Source organism: Amphiura filiformis, chromosome 11 (assembly GCF_039555335.1).
Source record: "Amphiura filiformis chromosome 11, Afil_fr2py, whole genome shotgun sequence".
Taxonomy (NCBI): Eukaryota; Metazoa; Echinodermata; class Ophiuroidea; order Amphilepidida; family Amphiuridae; genus Amphiura; species Amphiura filiformis.
The window spans coordinates 20,824,594-20,841,228 of NC_092638.1; the positions used below are offsets into that span (position 1 = coordinate 20,824,594).

Consider the following 16,635-nt stretch of genomic DNA (forward strand, 5'->3'; position numbering starts at 1 on the left):
AAACCTTCACTTTTAGGTGCTGATATAAGGATACTACTAATTTAGATTCAACCCTGACTTTACATGCAAAACAGTCTGTGTAGTAATAATGTTGAACTGATCAATTAGAACATAAATAATAATTCATTAGTGCACATCCTCTGTGTCTGATTATACATTATGTTTTGGCATGGGTAAACATGAATGGGAACATAGAACACAAGTCAACCATATGACTTACTTGTATTATGATCAAATACGTAATAAAAGATGATTAGACAAGTTCATTAAAGAAAAACTGAGCCAATTCTACTTCTGTGTCCACCTGTGCAGATGCAACATGAACCACATTGAGGTGCATTAATGCAGATCTGCTGTACTGTCTTGTGTAGCTTTAATCTAGCTATGGTCTCCGCACCATACATGGACCTGCATTGATGCAGATCTGCTGTCTTGTGAAGATAGAGATAAGCTTAAATTTAGCTTTGGTCTACCACTGAAGGAATATCAACACAGATTCAGTGTACGCTATAGATGCAACATGAACGTGCATTAGTGCAAATCTGCTGTCTTGTGTAGATAGCTTAAATTTAGCTCTGGTCTAGGCATTGATGCAGATCTGCTGTCTTGTGAAGATAAGGATAGATAAGCTTAAATTTAGCTTTGGTCTACCACTGAAAGAATATCAACACATTCAGTGTATGCTAGTATAGATGCAACATTAATTTAAAGTGTATTAGTGCAGATCTACTGTCTTGTGCAGATAGCGTCTGATTCTTATGTCAGATTGAAGGGGATTTTGTCACTCTCATGGGTGTCAATCCCAGGGGATGGGGAACATGTCCCCCCCCCCCACCTTTTTGCAAAATGACCCACTTTTTGTTCTTTTCAGCCACTTTTTAACAATTTTGGCCGGTTCTCAAGTAGTCAGTCTCAAGGGGGTAAAAACTTTGATGAAAATGGTCTTGTTTTTTGTTTGTTTTGTTGTGATCTATTATCAACTACTAAACACTGAAACAGGAACACTTGCATTTTTTTTTACAATTTCCTCTTCTTAATTATCATAGAACATATAAACGACAAATAAGTTTCACAACAAATGGTTCCTTGAACTCAGGGTAATCAACACTTTAGAACCACAGTGTATCACAACACCAATTCCTGTTTTGATTGTCACTGTAACCTTATTTTGTTTTCCCATGTTACCACCACATATAAGTCACAGCTGAAAAACAAGAACTTCAAAACTAGATGAAGACATCTCCAAAAGGAAAAGAGCACTCGTATTTTAAACAACATTTTATTCATTGGTCAGGTTGTGTTACTACCCCATGCAATGTTCCCATTTTTGCATCCACTTCGGTGTCGACTGCAGATGACAAGTTTCAAATTTTTGTTTAAAATTTAAAAATTTCAGAATTGTAAATTTGTATGACCATATTTGGAAGCAGCATGTAAAATGCATTAAAATGAGTACCAACAAGCCTAGTATTGGCTCAGTGGTTCTTAAGATAGCTCTTGATATTTTGTGAAAATATCTCCAAATTTGAAACTTTTTACGTTGAAGCCTATGGCGAGCACGTAGAGCATTAATATGAAGTTTGAACCTAATTTGCCTTCTGGGTATGAGATTACATACCTATAACATTCAAGTTCATTCACACCTTCATAGGTGAACACACAGATAATTCAACTTTGACTCTGACATTGGGTTGTACGACAACCAAATTTCAGGAAGTCTCCGTAATGCATACTTCTTTCAGCGTTACATTTTCTCTCTTTCTCTGTGTGTGTTTTATCATATAGTAAGTAACATGAGCGCATTGCGATATACAAGCACTTGGCAAATACCAAGTCATTTGGATCGGAACCCAATTTTACACTTTCAATATTATCGGGGAAAGTACACTGCCTCCTTATGTGACAGCTAAGTAGACAGGGCTATGTGCTTGACTATTATAGAGTTCCTTTCTATCTATGATGTCTTTGATAAAAATCCAATTGCCAGATGTTTTAAAGTAGTGAATTTCCCACAAATTCATGATCACGAGCGTTCAAAAGAGTGAGAATTTCTTTCATTTTCAACAAACCTGAACGGATGATTGCTGATATAGTATCTACATTAGTGATTCATACAGCAGTATTCTCTTCCAAAACTAACAAACAAGAACAAAATTTGTTTTCCTAAATGTCTTTAAGATGTTAACTTAATACCGTTCACCTGTGTTTTTGTTTTGCGCTCTACCTGTCTTTGTGACTCATCGATCTGTTCCTTCCGAAAATACAACCATAAAAACAGAAAATACAAATTTCCTTTCCCTAATCACTATAAATTCTAACCAAAAAGTAATTGTTGTCAATCAACAATTTCATAAGTACCTGTGTACAACTTCAGTGCTTATAATAAGCCACAGAATATATCCTACCCTTCCCAGAATCCTTTGCAACATGATATATCACCTCACTTTATCAAACGACACTCCCATTACTTTGTACAGGTTCCCATTCTTTTCATTTTGAGATTAGACTGGTTAAACATGAGTCGTTAGTCAAGAAATAAACATATTTTGCAAGATCTGGATGTGTTCTGTTCATTGAGGTACTTTTTATCACTATCAATCCATGTTGCAGTAGATCAGCAAATCAATACAGGAAATTAAAATGAGAGAAATACATTATGGGAAGTGTAAGATAACTTCTCTGATAATAAGCCATGTTCAGACTGGTATGAACCTTCTAGGTTTTGAACCTCTAAATGTAAAAGTGAAATCCTAAGTTGCTCCGAGTTGTGTGGTTTTGCTAGCAGAAGCCCCTAATCCATCTCCATGTGGCTTGGGGTGTAGAAATAGAGTGAACCAATCACAATGCACAATCATAGTAAATCTCTGAATGAAACTTCAACTCCAAGAGGTCCAGCGATATCCAATTAATATATTGGGGTGGTTTCCCAAGGAAAGTAAGCCATCCATCTGCTCATCATTTCGGAAGGGTACTTTCCTCCTGGGACAGGCAAGATTAATGCCTTTGGCAGATGCTAAATTCTAAAAATAATGCTTGAATAAGTTCTGTGAACTCAAAACAAGACCAGACTATTAAATCAGGTTATAGCAATAGCTACTTGAACTGACTGAACCCCTAGAAGGTGCAGAGGTATGTTTTCAGTCAGATTTTGGACAGGGGGTTTTGGAGATAATGATGGGCACTTGTCAAATCCTACATGTAGCTATAAAGACCCTACCTCAAAAAAGCCCTACTATAGGGCCTTTTAAACACACTATATCCGAGAACCGCTAAAACCCACTAACCGCTCCACCCGAAAAATTTCTGGGGAATAGCAGTTCTCTGGATATAGCCAGGCTTTATTATATAGCATGGTTTTGGATCACCACAGTCAAAAGGCCCTATACTATAGTGGGAATTCCAATTGAATGAACGCAGCTTTCAATAGCGTGACGAATTTTTGCGTACACTGCGCGATGTACGCCAGCGTGTGCGACTGTGCGTGAGTAACGCGGAAGTGAATCAGATCATGCCAACACACTCGTGATTGGATAGCATTGTATCCAAGGTCGTGCGTTCGCGTTGTAGTTTGAAATACGCAATATACGATCGCGGTTGGATCGAGTGCAGCTGTTAAAAGCTGCGTTCATTCAATTGGAATTCTTACTATAGTAGTAGGGCTACCTCAAAATGTGTCCTCATGGGCGAAACCCCCGACTGAACCTAAGGGGCTCTAATCCTCTAAACTTCCTCTTGAGTTTGCCTTTCGTGTGGACACACCTATCATCCACAATACCTGATTCTGATCATTGCCTATAGCGGAATATATTATATACATAATCAAATTTGTTTATCATCTTGTTTGTTTCTATAAATATTCCACAGGTTATGAGTAATAAATAGCTTAGGCTATATAGCTATCAACTCCTGATTCACTTGTTATAGCTGCACAAACACAATTAGGCAGTGCATATTAAGAGAATTTCTGAACAGGCTGTGTTTTGATCATTAAGCATGCCAAGAGCGTATGTATACTTTTAGCATGAATAATATTCCACTCTGCAACAATTTTGAAAAATTTTACATTCATATCCTGCTACTTTAAGGTTTTTAAGGTTAGACTGTAAGACTACGTGTAAAGAGTACGGACTCCTTCATGTTTGCATGTCAGTCTTGGACTGAAAACAGTTTACCTCATTTCGCCATGAGTCTTGGCAAACATTGCATCCCTGTTTGCACCTGTGCCAGGCTGCGTGTAATGGGTTTATAACAAAATCAAAACCTCTTTAGCCCTCCATGGGTTTAAGATGCCATTTTATTATTAAATTTTGAGACTTCCACAACAAATGCTGGAGATGTACTATTTTGGAACCATGTATAACAATCCAATATTGCAGTAGATTTTCAATGGCATTTATTCATAAAGCTAGCTATACAAGCCTTGAAATAAGCAGGCACCAGGAGCAAATTTGCCCTCGTAAAGCCATCAATTACTCCTAGTTCACATGAACCAGGAGCAATTTTCTCAAACAAATTGCTCCTGGCTCCAGATTTGATCTTGATGCAGTAGTGCTGGTATGCTGTATTGTATTGGCAAAAAAGAATTACCTATTTGCAAATTGCTCCTATTTCTTCAAAAATTGCTTGTGATTTTTGTAAAATCTCAGTGAACCAGAAGCAATGTTCAAAAACAAATTGCTCCTGGTTCCAGTACGCTTATTTCAAGGCTTGTAGCTATATGGTGTTCAGACTGTCCCAGTCTAACCTGATGGGTTTTCTACAGATGTAACTATCCTCCAGTCCTAAATATGTGATGTGATCCACCAAAATAAGTCAGGTGTTTTGCAAATTGATTTTGAGACACAGTTTAAACAAGCCTACAGGTTCTTACATTTCCTAGCTTTCATATCTCAGTGAATCAATTTTGATTCACTTTGAAATGAAAATTGCAGTTTACTGCTATACTGCTGCTTATCTAGTACAGTCAGTTTGGCAAAGCATCGTGCAGAGCATACAAGGGTAGTTTTTGGCACACTTGCAGCACAACTGCAAAAAACTGTACAAACTTTGATCTACCTCAAGCTCGGTAGTAACTTGGGTACGCATTTCATTGGTCACAGCATCAAATCGCAGAGCATACAAGGGCAGTTTAAATTTGTTGGCACACTTGCAGCACAACTGCAAAACACTATACAAACTTTGATTCACCTCAAGTTCAGTAGTAACTTGGGTACGTATATCATTGGTCGCAGCATCAAATCGCGAAGACCATACCAGGGCAGTTTGTCAGCATGCTTGCGGTCCAACTGCAAAAACACATTAACATCACTACCGAATTTGAGGTGAAGCAAAGTTTAGCTGCACATTTTTTAGAACCAATTGAAACCAAACCAAATTCTAAGAACCCAATTGCCAAACTACATGAGTCAGAGGTGTTTTTATTTAAATATAAATCATCCCCACTACACCAAATAATTAAGATTCTTCACGTTAACAGAACTAGGTGACGATAAATAGAACACGGGCAAATAGCAACTATCTCTAATAACCTGCCAGGCATGTTATGTAAATTGTAAATTGTTTCTTCAGGAGAAGTAAACCAAACAACTGAGCTACATCGAATTAAAATTTCAACCTGTAGCACCACCAGCTAGCAGCGTATGTCTCTTAATAATATAAATGCATGTCTGACTAGACTCGGATCCCGGGAATCAGATGGTGAATTATAGGTCTTATAGGATAAGTGTTGCGGCTTTTTTATACTTCCGGCGTCTTGCGACAAGCGGATGACTATATTATTTAAGTGGCCAACCAGATTGGTCATACTTTCTGGCACACCTAGTTAGTAATAATCCTTAAGCTTATTGGTGATGCCTATCACTTGTTAACTACTATGAAATGAGATTTTAAGCTGCAAGATTTGGTGCACTTTATTTCAGCATGTAATTTTTTTTGTGAGCAACTAATATATCCTGTACATAATACCCCGGGGGTTCTCAATTTTGGTTTGGGTGGGGATGTACGGCTGGTACTCCGAAAAACTACCCACCTTTAACGAAAAAGAAACCAAAAATGATACCAATTTTTGGACAATTTTCACAAATTTTGCTAAAAACATGACGACAAATTAGCACTTTTTCAAGAAAATTTTGAAAAAAGCACTCTTTCTTAGGGCTATCAATAAACCACAGTGGCAGAAAATGCACTAGAGTCTCGACTAAATGGCTGAAAATACACCCCAAATCTGTTGTGTCGCACATCTCCTCTCTGTACCCTTATTTCCACTAAGACCCCCCCCCCGCACATAATGAGCTCATCTCAAACGTTCTCATTTGCGAAGACATAGTCCAGCATGCTTGTACACTCGTAAAATGACCACTGTACATTTTGGGTACAAAACACCACACTCCACAAATTTTAGACTACAATTGTTGAATTGATGTTATTACTGAACTCCGCTATCGGAAAAAGAAACCATTTTGTTGCATTAATATAGGACATATCATCTTTTTTGAACGAGCCAAGTCATATTTCCTCCGTTGAAATTGGCTCCTATTTCAGCACCTTCCAGCAATGTCACTACCATGTAAATTCAACTGATAGTTTCCCAATGGGCTATTCCTTTTAAAATCCACACTCCCCCTGCGGAAGATTTAGCTAACGTTTTCCAAAGAAGGAGTATGAGTATCGAATAGAATAGACAGTTGTAACTTCCATTTGATTTATTCACTCCAGTTGTGAAAGATACATGTATAGCTAAAATCCAAAATACAGAGGGAGTGTGCATTTCAAAATGATTAACCCTGACCAATTACATTTGAAAAACACACTCCCCCTGTGGAAGATATTTCCAAAATCTTCCACAGGGGTAGTGCGGATTTTAAATGGAATAGCCCAATCAGGTGAACGATCTGAATTATTTTCAACTGTAGATGGATACTGGCAGGATAACACTGGGTATAGTATGAACAAGATTCCTTCCTATAAGCTTATCAAATCAAATAATGGACTTTGAAAGGATATTTTCTGGGTTAATTGCGGATGAATTTCCGCTACCACAAACCTCCGCATAAGAAGTTGTCTCCGGGGAATCTCGTGCAACCAGCTGCACCGCAGCCCTACAGTAATGATAATGATCGTAATTTAACCGTCAGATCAATATGCGACTGAATTCCCTATGCTGTCACGGCTTTTTTATATCCTCCTCTTCTTCTTCTTGTCGTCAATGTTGCAATGTTATTGGTAGGGTATGTAGTGTGATAAAGATAAGATACCCCTGGGTGCTGCAATGTGCATTTACTTTTCGTTAGTGGTGGTGTTTAACTTTAAAGGTAAATTAGCGCTGGTAACAACCGATTTGTAATTGATTTGTGGACGGTAACGATGTTATTTTGACATTTGCCTGGGAATATTCATGTACATGTCTGCAGCATTAATTTTGTATATATTTATTGTGCAAAGAATACAAATTGATTTTCTTCTTGGTAAAGTTTATTTCATTTTGGGAGGATTGCGTCAGTCTGCCCATCTGCCAGTAGCTAGTTCTTTTGATTGAGTTTAAAAAGTATCCAAATTTAACCATTGAAAACTACTTATTTGATCAGATGAGCATATTTCTATGCTGAATTTGTAAAATTCAAGTTATAGCTAGCCCAAGTTGAGTGCCAGGTAATTTTACTATCCAATTTTGTTTTTGCTTTTTGCTCTTTTTATGATGAAAAATTCACTTTTTAATATAATTTCATTTTTGTGCTGGGCAGCCGCTCACCGTAGCTACACAACCCTGTTCATATTAATTTAGCGTAATTTTTGCAACACCATCCTTTTTTTGGCTTGCTCTATCACATTATGCATGTAGAATTGCTCATGGTGAATGTTCCTACATGTAAACTACTCCTCCCCAAAGTTTACACTTTCTAAAGTGGGTATTCTCCATTTAACTCACTGAATCACATGAATTCAGATTGATCTGGAGTGATCTGCTTTGAATGCTCTTCTTATGATGCTAACTAACCTCTCCAAAGTTGACAAATTCTAAAGTTGGCATTCCCCCATTTAACTCATTGAATCCACATGAATTCAGATTGATCTGGAGTGATCTGCTTTGAATGCTCTTGTGATGCTAACTAACCTCTCCAAAGTTGACACATTCTAAAAGTGGGCATCCTCCCATTTAACTCATTGAATCCACATGAATTCAGATTGATCTGGAGTGATCTGCTTTGAATGCTCTTATGATGCTAACTAACCTCTCCAAAGCTGACACATTCTAAAGTGGGCATTCGTCCATTTAACTCACTTAATCACATGAATTCAGATTGATCTGGAGTGATCTGCTTTGAATGCTCTTGTGATGCTAGTCCCATCACGCCTATGGTGGAGTCATCCGCGAATCAGGATAAACAGCACTTGATATCAGGTTAAGCGGCTTCATATTGACTGCACAGACATTTGCCGACATATTCTGAACAAACACATTTGATACCGTATATATGCTTGTATCCTCAAAATATAGGCGCTCGTTCCAAGCGACCTGGTTTCTCATTCAGCTAAAATAAGAGAAATCGCTTTATTCTGTATTTACAATAAACCCCACTGACTGTCTTACCTAATTCATATAAAAGTAATTGATAAGTGATTTTTGCTGGTACTGATTGTGAACATGAAATAGAATTTATGATCAAATTTATAATTAGGATACGAATGAATACTCAACAAAGTCATCTCACAAAATATGTTTCTTTCCTACTAGACCATCAAGAAAATGTATCAACTTTGCAAAAACAGTATCTTGTGCAACCCAGGTTGATGTCTTTAAACCTGAAAATTATGCATTTAGACCTGACAGTAGCAGCATCGATGCAGACAAGATTACATTAAGCCTTACTAAGTACTAACACAGTACCTGCTAATTACTAGCATATACTGCCTTTTACTTGAGTAGACTCATTCAAAAACATCTGCCTCAAAAATAAAAGGTCGTAACTGTTATAATATCTACATCTCAATTTTTTTCATTATTAATCGCAATTGCATCCAAAAAACATGTTTGTGGCCGCAAATACTGTGATCGCATTTTCCTTCAGTGCTTAGCTATGTTATTTACACTGCATTTACTTTGAGAGCAGACTCGTTAAAAACAACATCTGCCTCTCAAATAAAAGACAGTATCAGTTATAGACTGCTCAGTGCCATAAGTGGGATAAGTGCAATAGCTGCCACATGTAGCTGACATGCGTAAATGAGTACAATACACTGTGTGTAAATTCCCAAATGTTCACAGAGCAGCTATTGTACTTACCCACTTCTGGCACTGAGCAGTGGATACAGCATTTTAACTCCTACTGTTGACACTACTGGTCATCTAACAGCATTTCTGATTGGTTGATAACTTGAAATGCTCATTTCAATTACCAATTATGACTTGGCTTTAAACTGTTTATGGTTTAACTTGCATTTGCAGGCGATCTTATTAATACCCTCCTTGATTGGTTCACAATTGGACACAATATTCATTCTGGCCAATCAGAGGTAGTTCTCATGGGGTTAACTTCAAGAGCAGGTTGATTCAAAAAACACCTGTCGCCCGAGCAAAAGGACAGTATCTCATACATTACATATGAGCAGATACTGCTATATAATATAGACTTGTGTAGGCAGAGATGCCACCACACACTTGACTACTTACCCTGCTAATATTGGCTTACTGGTCCTGCCAGCACCGCACAGAGCCAGAAGGCAAATAATGAGTTGTAAACACAGCACCACGATCACACCCACCCATCTGCAAAAGAGAAAAAACAACCAGACAAAATTGATCAGAAGGAGGGTTACAAACTGTCTGCCTCTACGTGACACCACGAGTTGATCTGCTTCTTGCATTTGGGGGAACTGAGAAGCTTTGACAGATTATTTCTCAGCTAAGCGCTAATACATTCATTGATTTTAAGGAAATTTGGTCAAAAGCATCATCTACCTGCAATATGCCAATGTGAGGTTGCATGTCACACAACGATCATTGTTGACTATTAGATAGATAGTAAAGCCTTCACTATAAGAAGAACGATATTTGTTTCCCCTCTTCATATGCTCTGCTACATTTTCTTCCTTTTATTTTGATGAAAACTGATCACAAAATTTTATTACTGTCTTTGGCTATACCTGCTGCATTTTTATGATCACTACTCTTGCAAAGGTCACTCAGCTTCAGCTTCAGAACAGTATTTTCTTAACCAAGAAAATTTTAAAACTTTCAACGGAAACTGAAGGCAAATAAATAAATATTTACCTGCTAATGTAATATTTTCGGTAACTAACTGTTACCATCCTCAGGCAGTAATGACTGGCTGACTGTCTTCTTCACACTTGGATGATTTTGGTGTTTCTAGAAGACAGTCCTATTTTCTTATAGAATTGTATTTTACTGTTTTAAACACTTCTTAGTCTTTGTCACAAGAACCACAGACCCAAGTTCCATATAGGGTGTACACAGATTGGTGTCCAAAGACAGGTGAGTAGTAGATGCATGTACAGATTGGAGAGACAATATCAAAATAATTCTAAAAAATCACTGTTTTTAGCCATCAAGGAAAAATTCACATCAAATTGCTATCCAGTCAGAGTCAGTGAGTTATAAACACCCATATGAACAGATTAGCAACTTCAATTTCAATACTAACAAATTTATATGAATGTCAGAGATAGGATTTTGATGAACGATATCTGATATGAGGTTTCATATAAATTATAATTGATTTTTCTTTCATACATTTGTATTGGCCAAGAATTACAAACAAATGAAAACATACTTCCCCCACATGTATGCAAACACCGCCCCCACCCAGTCCACCCCACCCACACACACAATCGCACGCACAAACATAATTCAAACAAATGCATACATCCTCTTGAAAATAATCACCAACAAATACGGATCCACACACAAGGATTTCATTGCAAGTTCATTATTAAAGTACTTCATACTGTGCACACCTTGAGGGTAACATCCAGTAAATTGAAAATCTAAGGGATAATTTTATTGCAAACATGTTCTACCCATAAGGAAATTTCAGCTTATTACATGCATATAATTATATACTTGCTATGGTCAAAAAACTAGTAAAAGACACTACCACAAATGAAGACATCACAATTCCTTTCCTCCCAATCTGGTGCCCTGACATTTTCTTCACTAATCACACTTACATGTACAACATGCTCATCTATCAGTGCAGAGTTCTATAACCCCTATACATTTGCACATTCATTGAATAACCTTTAAAATTTTTGGTACAAAAACTCATACTCTGCAGCTTGAGGTCAAATTTTGCACTATGATTGATTAATTGAGGTTATTGAACTATGCCAGTGGGATGATGCCATTGTGATCCATAGTGTCATCATAATAATAGGCTGGGTATTTTGTACGAGGGCAAGATCTGTTCCTCCCCATCAGAAATGGATGTGACACGGAATTGGACCGACTGTTTGGTGGTGGTGATGTCATATAAGCAGACCGACCCATCTGTTTGTATTAGTGCGCTTATGACAAACTCTACCAACTACTCAACCGGCGACGAGATAATTCATCGCATCGGTTGAGTTATTAAAGCAAGTCTTTGCTCAAAATTGTGGGTATATGACCGTATATATCGCAGGGGGAAATAAGTCGCTAGAAACGTATCTGGCTTAAAGCTAGGAAGTCAGGTAAATTGTTAAGCATGTGGAATCTATGTGTAATACCTAACTGCAAATAGCATAAAGCAATGTGAATGTTGCTGGTGTAAAGTTTGTCTTTTTAAGTGCCGCTGGAAGCAAGATTCTATGATTCACCAACAGTTTATTTGTTATCCACAAATTTATAAACAGAAACAGTAGAGCTGCTAAAAACCAATCCAGCTCCGGGTCTGTTAGTAGTAGTAGTAGTAGTATACAGTAAGATATGTACATGAAATCCTACTCGATCTATTACCTTTGCAAAAGCAAAGCCTGTTTCTATATCCTTTAATTTTTATAGAAAAATGACAAAGTGACAGAAAGTGTATCTTCAATCATACTGTAAAGTAGGATATTCTAACGGTATTAGTATTTTGTTAATTTTGCCATTAGGCAATGGGGTGAAATCTGTACGGCTCAGCTTTTGTATTTTAGGGACGTTTTGTAACGGAATGAACTTAAAAACAGCCATTTTTGGCATTTGGGTTAATTTGGACACAATTTTTTTTGAAAATTCAGAAAATTGTCAAAAAATGCTTGCAAAAATATTTCAGATATTTCAAGGTTTCGTGATTTTTTATTATCATTTAGCTTTCAGCTTCTTTGAGAAAAAAAATCCACACCAACAAACCCTGCTTGATATTCTGTCTGCCCCCGCCCCGTAGAACAGGGTGTTGTTGTTGCAGGGTTTTTTGTCGCCATATGAGCATGATGAGCAGTTCTCCAGATTGTTTCATCAGTGAGACATACATATTAAACCCTAATTACCCTCCGAGTCAATATTTTCACAGACTTTCAATTTGTAGTTCTGAAATTCACTGCAAAAACCACAAAAATATAAACCTCTCAAAAATGTCATGCTACACAGTACATGTAAGAGTTCCGGCAGTTTCCAATTTGAATGTTCACCCTCTCAAAATGGTGTTTGATTTTCTAAATGAGTAATCTCAATGTGGACATGATCCCTGACAGTTCATCAGTGTGTGACTGTTACGAGTGATTGCGGAGGAGACACCAAGAAAAAATCTCATCCTAGTACTATAGTCCTGTTCACACAGCAAGCAAGGCTTGAAAGCCTTTGAAATCAGCTTTTGAAAATCTACAGAATACGGAATGCCAATTAATAACCCTTAACACAAAAATTTCTGAACACTCAAGTTTTTACAAGCCTAGTCGGCCAACAATAATCATGAGGTCCTGCATGGGATTGTGACATTATGCCCTGGAGGGGTACTCGGTACAAATGATGCACGCGTATGCGGGGATGTGCCGCAAATATGGGTAGCATTTTCGGTCTTTAGGTATATCAATGACCCCTTTTTCTAGGTCACTTTTGGTATATGGATGGGCCCATTTTTGCCTCACTGTAGCTAAAAATTTTGAAATTTTGGGAAATTTCAAAAATTTGGGGGGAAAGTTGTAAAAATTTAAAAAGACAATTTGTGTTAAATTTGACCAAAAATTTTGAATTTTGGTCCAAATTTCTTTTAAAAAATGGTATATTATTTATGGGTCCACTTACAAATACAGATGGCACACCCCTACCCAAACCAAACATGAGTACCCCCCCCCCCCCCCCAGGCAATGATATTTCAAACAATTTTGATCAACACATATATTGATCAAGTTCATCTATAGAAGTATTTTTAAGGTACTAGTAGGAGCATCGGATAATAGGCCCATCTTAAAAGATTTGTGCGACTGTATGCTTGTATGAGCACATCTAAGGTGCAAGGAGGTTCCAGTTCCTCAATGGGAGTGCACAAAGCGCACACATCCTTGAAGCAACCATTGAGCCACGCAACAGTGAGGAAAATAGTCCCAAACAAAATGTTTGGTAGACTCATAACCGGTGCGATCTTACCTTTCCGATGTTGATTAAGATACTTCTTGCATCGATCCCGAGATGCGGAAAAACCAATAGTCATTTTGTCCCACATAAATGAATAAATAACAAAACCCCCGATCCCCTGAGTGGACTCACCCATTCGGTGACGTCACACACGATAATCATCCCTTATCCGACTTGGGCAGCCCCTACTCGCCAAACTTGTAGGGGCGGCGGGGTCGGGATAATCAACATCGGAAAGGTAAGATCGCGACGGTTATGAGTCTACCAAACATTTTTGTTTGGGACTAGACTCAGTACACCGTCGATCTTACCGCTTCGATGTTGATTAAGATACTTCTTGCATCAACATCTGAAAGATCGATCTAGCAAGTAACCGACGGATGGAGGTACAAGATTGGCCAGCATCTGATAAGGATCGGGAGAGTGGGTAGCATGGTAATCGCGAGGTCAAACTATTTCCCCCCCCTCACGGCCGGGAAACAGAAAGACTACGTGAACATACAAAAACCCCTGAACTGAAAGTTCAGTGGTTAAGAATAGAAACTCTGGTTCTTACCATGTTGGAATTCTGATTGTCCGCAAAACACCTGATACCCAACCACCATATTATCTCCGCAGAATAGCCCTGGAGAACTTATCGCCTGGTCGTTGGTTTACGCTTTTGTAGTAAACCGTGGAAAAGGACGACGGGTTCTTCCAAGACACAGCCTGACAAATCTCTTCTATGGGGACCCCCCTATGGTAGGCCCACGAAGATGAGATAGATCTGGTTGAGTGGGCCTGGGGCGAGCATCTTTTGTCGCCCCCGAGTCCACCAACACCTGGACCAGCCACCGTGCCAGAGTCTGTTTAGCGGCTGGACCGTGCGGTTCTGCGTGAGTGATAAATAAGCGGTCATGAGCCCCTCTTAAGGTTTGTGTTCGGCCAAGGTAGTGCTGTAGCGCCCTCACCGGGCACCACAACCTGTCTTCGGCTATTGACGAACCCTGCCCAATACTGGGGAGGAAGAGGGGCGAGTGTCGGAATGTACTTCGCTCATTTTTTGCAAGGAAATCCGGGCGAAGAAACAGCGTCGCTCCGTTGTTAGTAACACGGAGGCTGACTTCGAGACTGCGTGCAACTCTGAGCAGCGCCGTCCAAGCCAACGCCAGAAGAAAGGCCGCTTTAAGAGTGCGTATTTGGGGTCGCTTTTGACAGGGGCTCAAAAGGGGACCCTTAATATACTCCAAGACTGTGTTGAGGTCCCATGGAGGGACCACCTTCCTTTCGGCGGCGCTCGTTGAACATACCGTCGAGAAGAAGACTTAGGGACCCATCTGAATTGATAGTCGACTGCCGTCTTCAAATCCCCGATGAATCGAGAGAATGGCTGACTTATAGTTGGCTATCGTTGCCTGCTGAAGTCCTGACCTGAACTTTTCTGTCAGAAAATCTGCCACTAGAGGCACAGGGGCTCTAGTGGGAGATGTATTTCTCTCATCGCACCATGCGTAGTAGGGAGCCAAACGCTGACTATACGTGCACGGAGGGTAGACTCTCGTCTACCCCGGCGATGAGAGAAGCAGCTTCTGATGAAAAGCCTCCTCCGCCCGCACGTTCCTGATAAGGGCCATGCAGCTAACTGCAGGTGCTCTAGTGGTAGACTTGGTACCTCTGCTCCGGGCATCCGGAGTAGATTTGGTAACTGGGGGAGTACTCGCGGCTGAGCCGCTAGTAGATCCACCATCGGTCGAAACCACAGGTGTTTCGGCCAGAACGGTGCTATCAGAATGACGTTGCAATCCTCCCTCCCGATCTTGGTCACCACCCTTGCGAGCAGTGAGATCGGGGAAAGCGTAAGCAGTCATTCCTCCCAGTCTACGGACAGAGCGCCCACGGCGAATGCCTGTGGGTCTGCGACCCTTGAGCAATACCCCGGCAGCTGATGATTTCGATGAGATGCGAACAACTCTATCGAGGGGTGGTACATCACCTCGAAGATCGCTCCTGGGCGACCTGCGGAGCAAGGGACCATTCTGTAGGTCCCGACACCTTTCCTCGTGACAGATCGTCCGCGAGGATGTTGGTGACTCCCGCTATGTGCATCGCTCTCAACGTAATCTGCCTGGCCTTGCACCACCCTATCAGGCGTAGTGCGTGCAGGCATAACCGTGGTGACCTGGTGCCCCCTTGTCTGTTGAGGTAGGCCACCACGGTTGTGTTGTCTGTTTGGACAACGATATGAGATCCACGATCACCTTCTCGAAATGCTGGAGAGTTCTCTCCACTGCCCAAAGTTCGAGAAGGTTGATATGGAACTCCGTCTCCGTGGCCGACCATAGGCCCGAGACTGAGTCCCGTGGATGTGGCCCCCCAGCCCAGCTTTTGACGTCGGTCGTCACTACGTGGCCGACCGCTGGTGCAGGAAACCTGACACCTTGAGTCAAATTGGGCTGATGGGTCCACCACCAGAGTTCCTCTCGCGCGATCTCCGACATCGGAACCGCGGGGGATATTGGGTGACGACTGGGCCTGTAAAAGGCTAGAAGGTGTAGTTGTATAGGCCTCATGTGAAAGCGGCAGTACGGCACGAGGTCTACCATACTGGCCATAAGGCCCAAAACCTTCATCCATGCCACAGCGGGTGCCCCCTCTGACTCGGCCAAGAGTCGGGCACACCTCGCCATGTTCGTCACCCTCGCGGGTGAGGGCACCGCGATCCCCTCCTTGAGGTTGATCTGGGCCCCTAAGAATAGTGGTGTCTGCGTCGGGACCAGATTGGATTTCTTGATGTTGATCAGAAATCCCAGGTCCCGCACCGTGCGGACTACTAACTCCACGAGACACTGTGTCTCCAGCGGGAAGTGCGTCCGTAAATGAACCAATCGCCCAGGTAGCAACACATGTTGACTCCCCTGCGCTTCAGGTGCGCTGCCACCGCCCTGACCAGGAGTGTAAACACTCTGGGGAGGTGGACAAGCCGAATGGCAGGCATCGAAACTGGTAAGTTTGACCCTGTACCTTGAAGCGTAGAAACCTCTGATCTTGAGGTGCGATCGGAACATGCAGATATGCGTCCGAGAGATCTAGCGATGCCGCCCACATACCCT

At 40.5% G+C, this 16,635-nt stretch overlaps 1 protein-coding gene across 1 annotated transcript in view; it reads right to left on the reverse strand.

Moving 5' to 3' along the window:
* The window catches only part of LOC140163549 (protein tweety homolog 1-B-like), a 141,563-nt gene that overhangs the window by 71,303 nt on the left and 53,625 nt on the right, over positions 1-16,635 (reverse strand). The window contains exon 6 of the mRNA XM_072186863.1: positions 9,668-9,763. Coding sequence (XP_072042964.1) covers positions 9,668-9,763 — 96 coding nt within the window. The remainder of the gene's footprint in view (positions 1-9,667; positions 9,764-16,635) is intronic.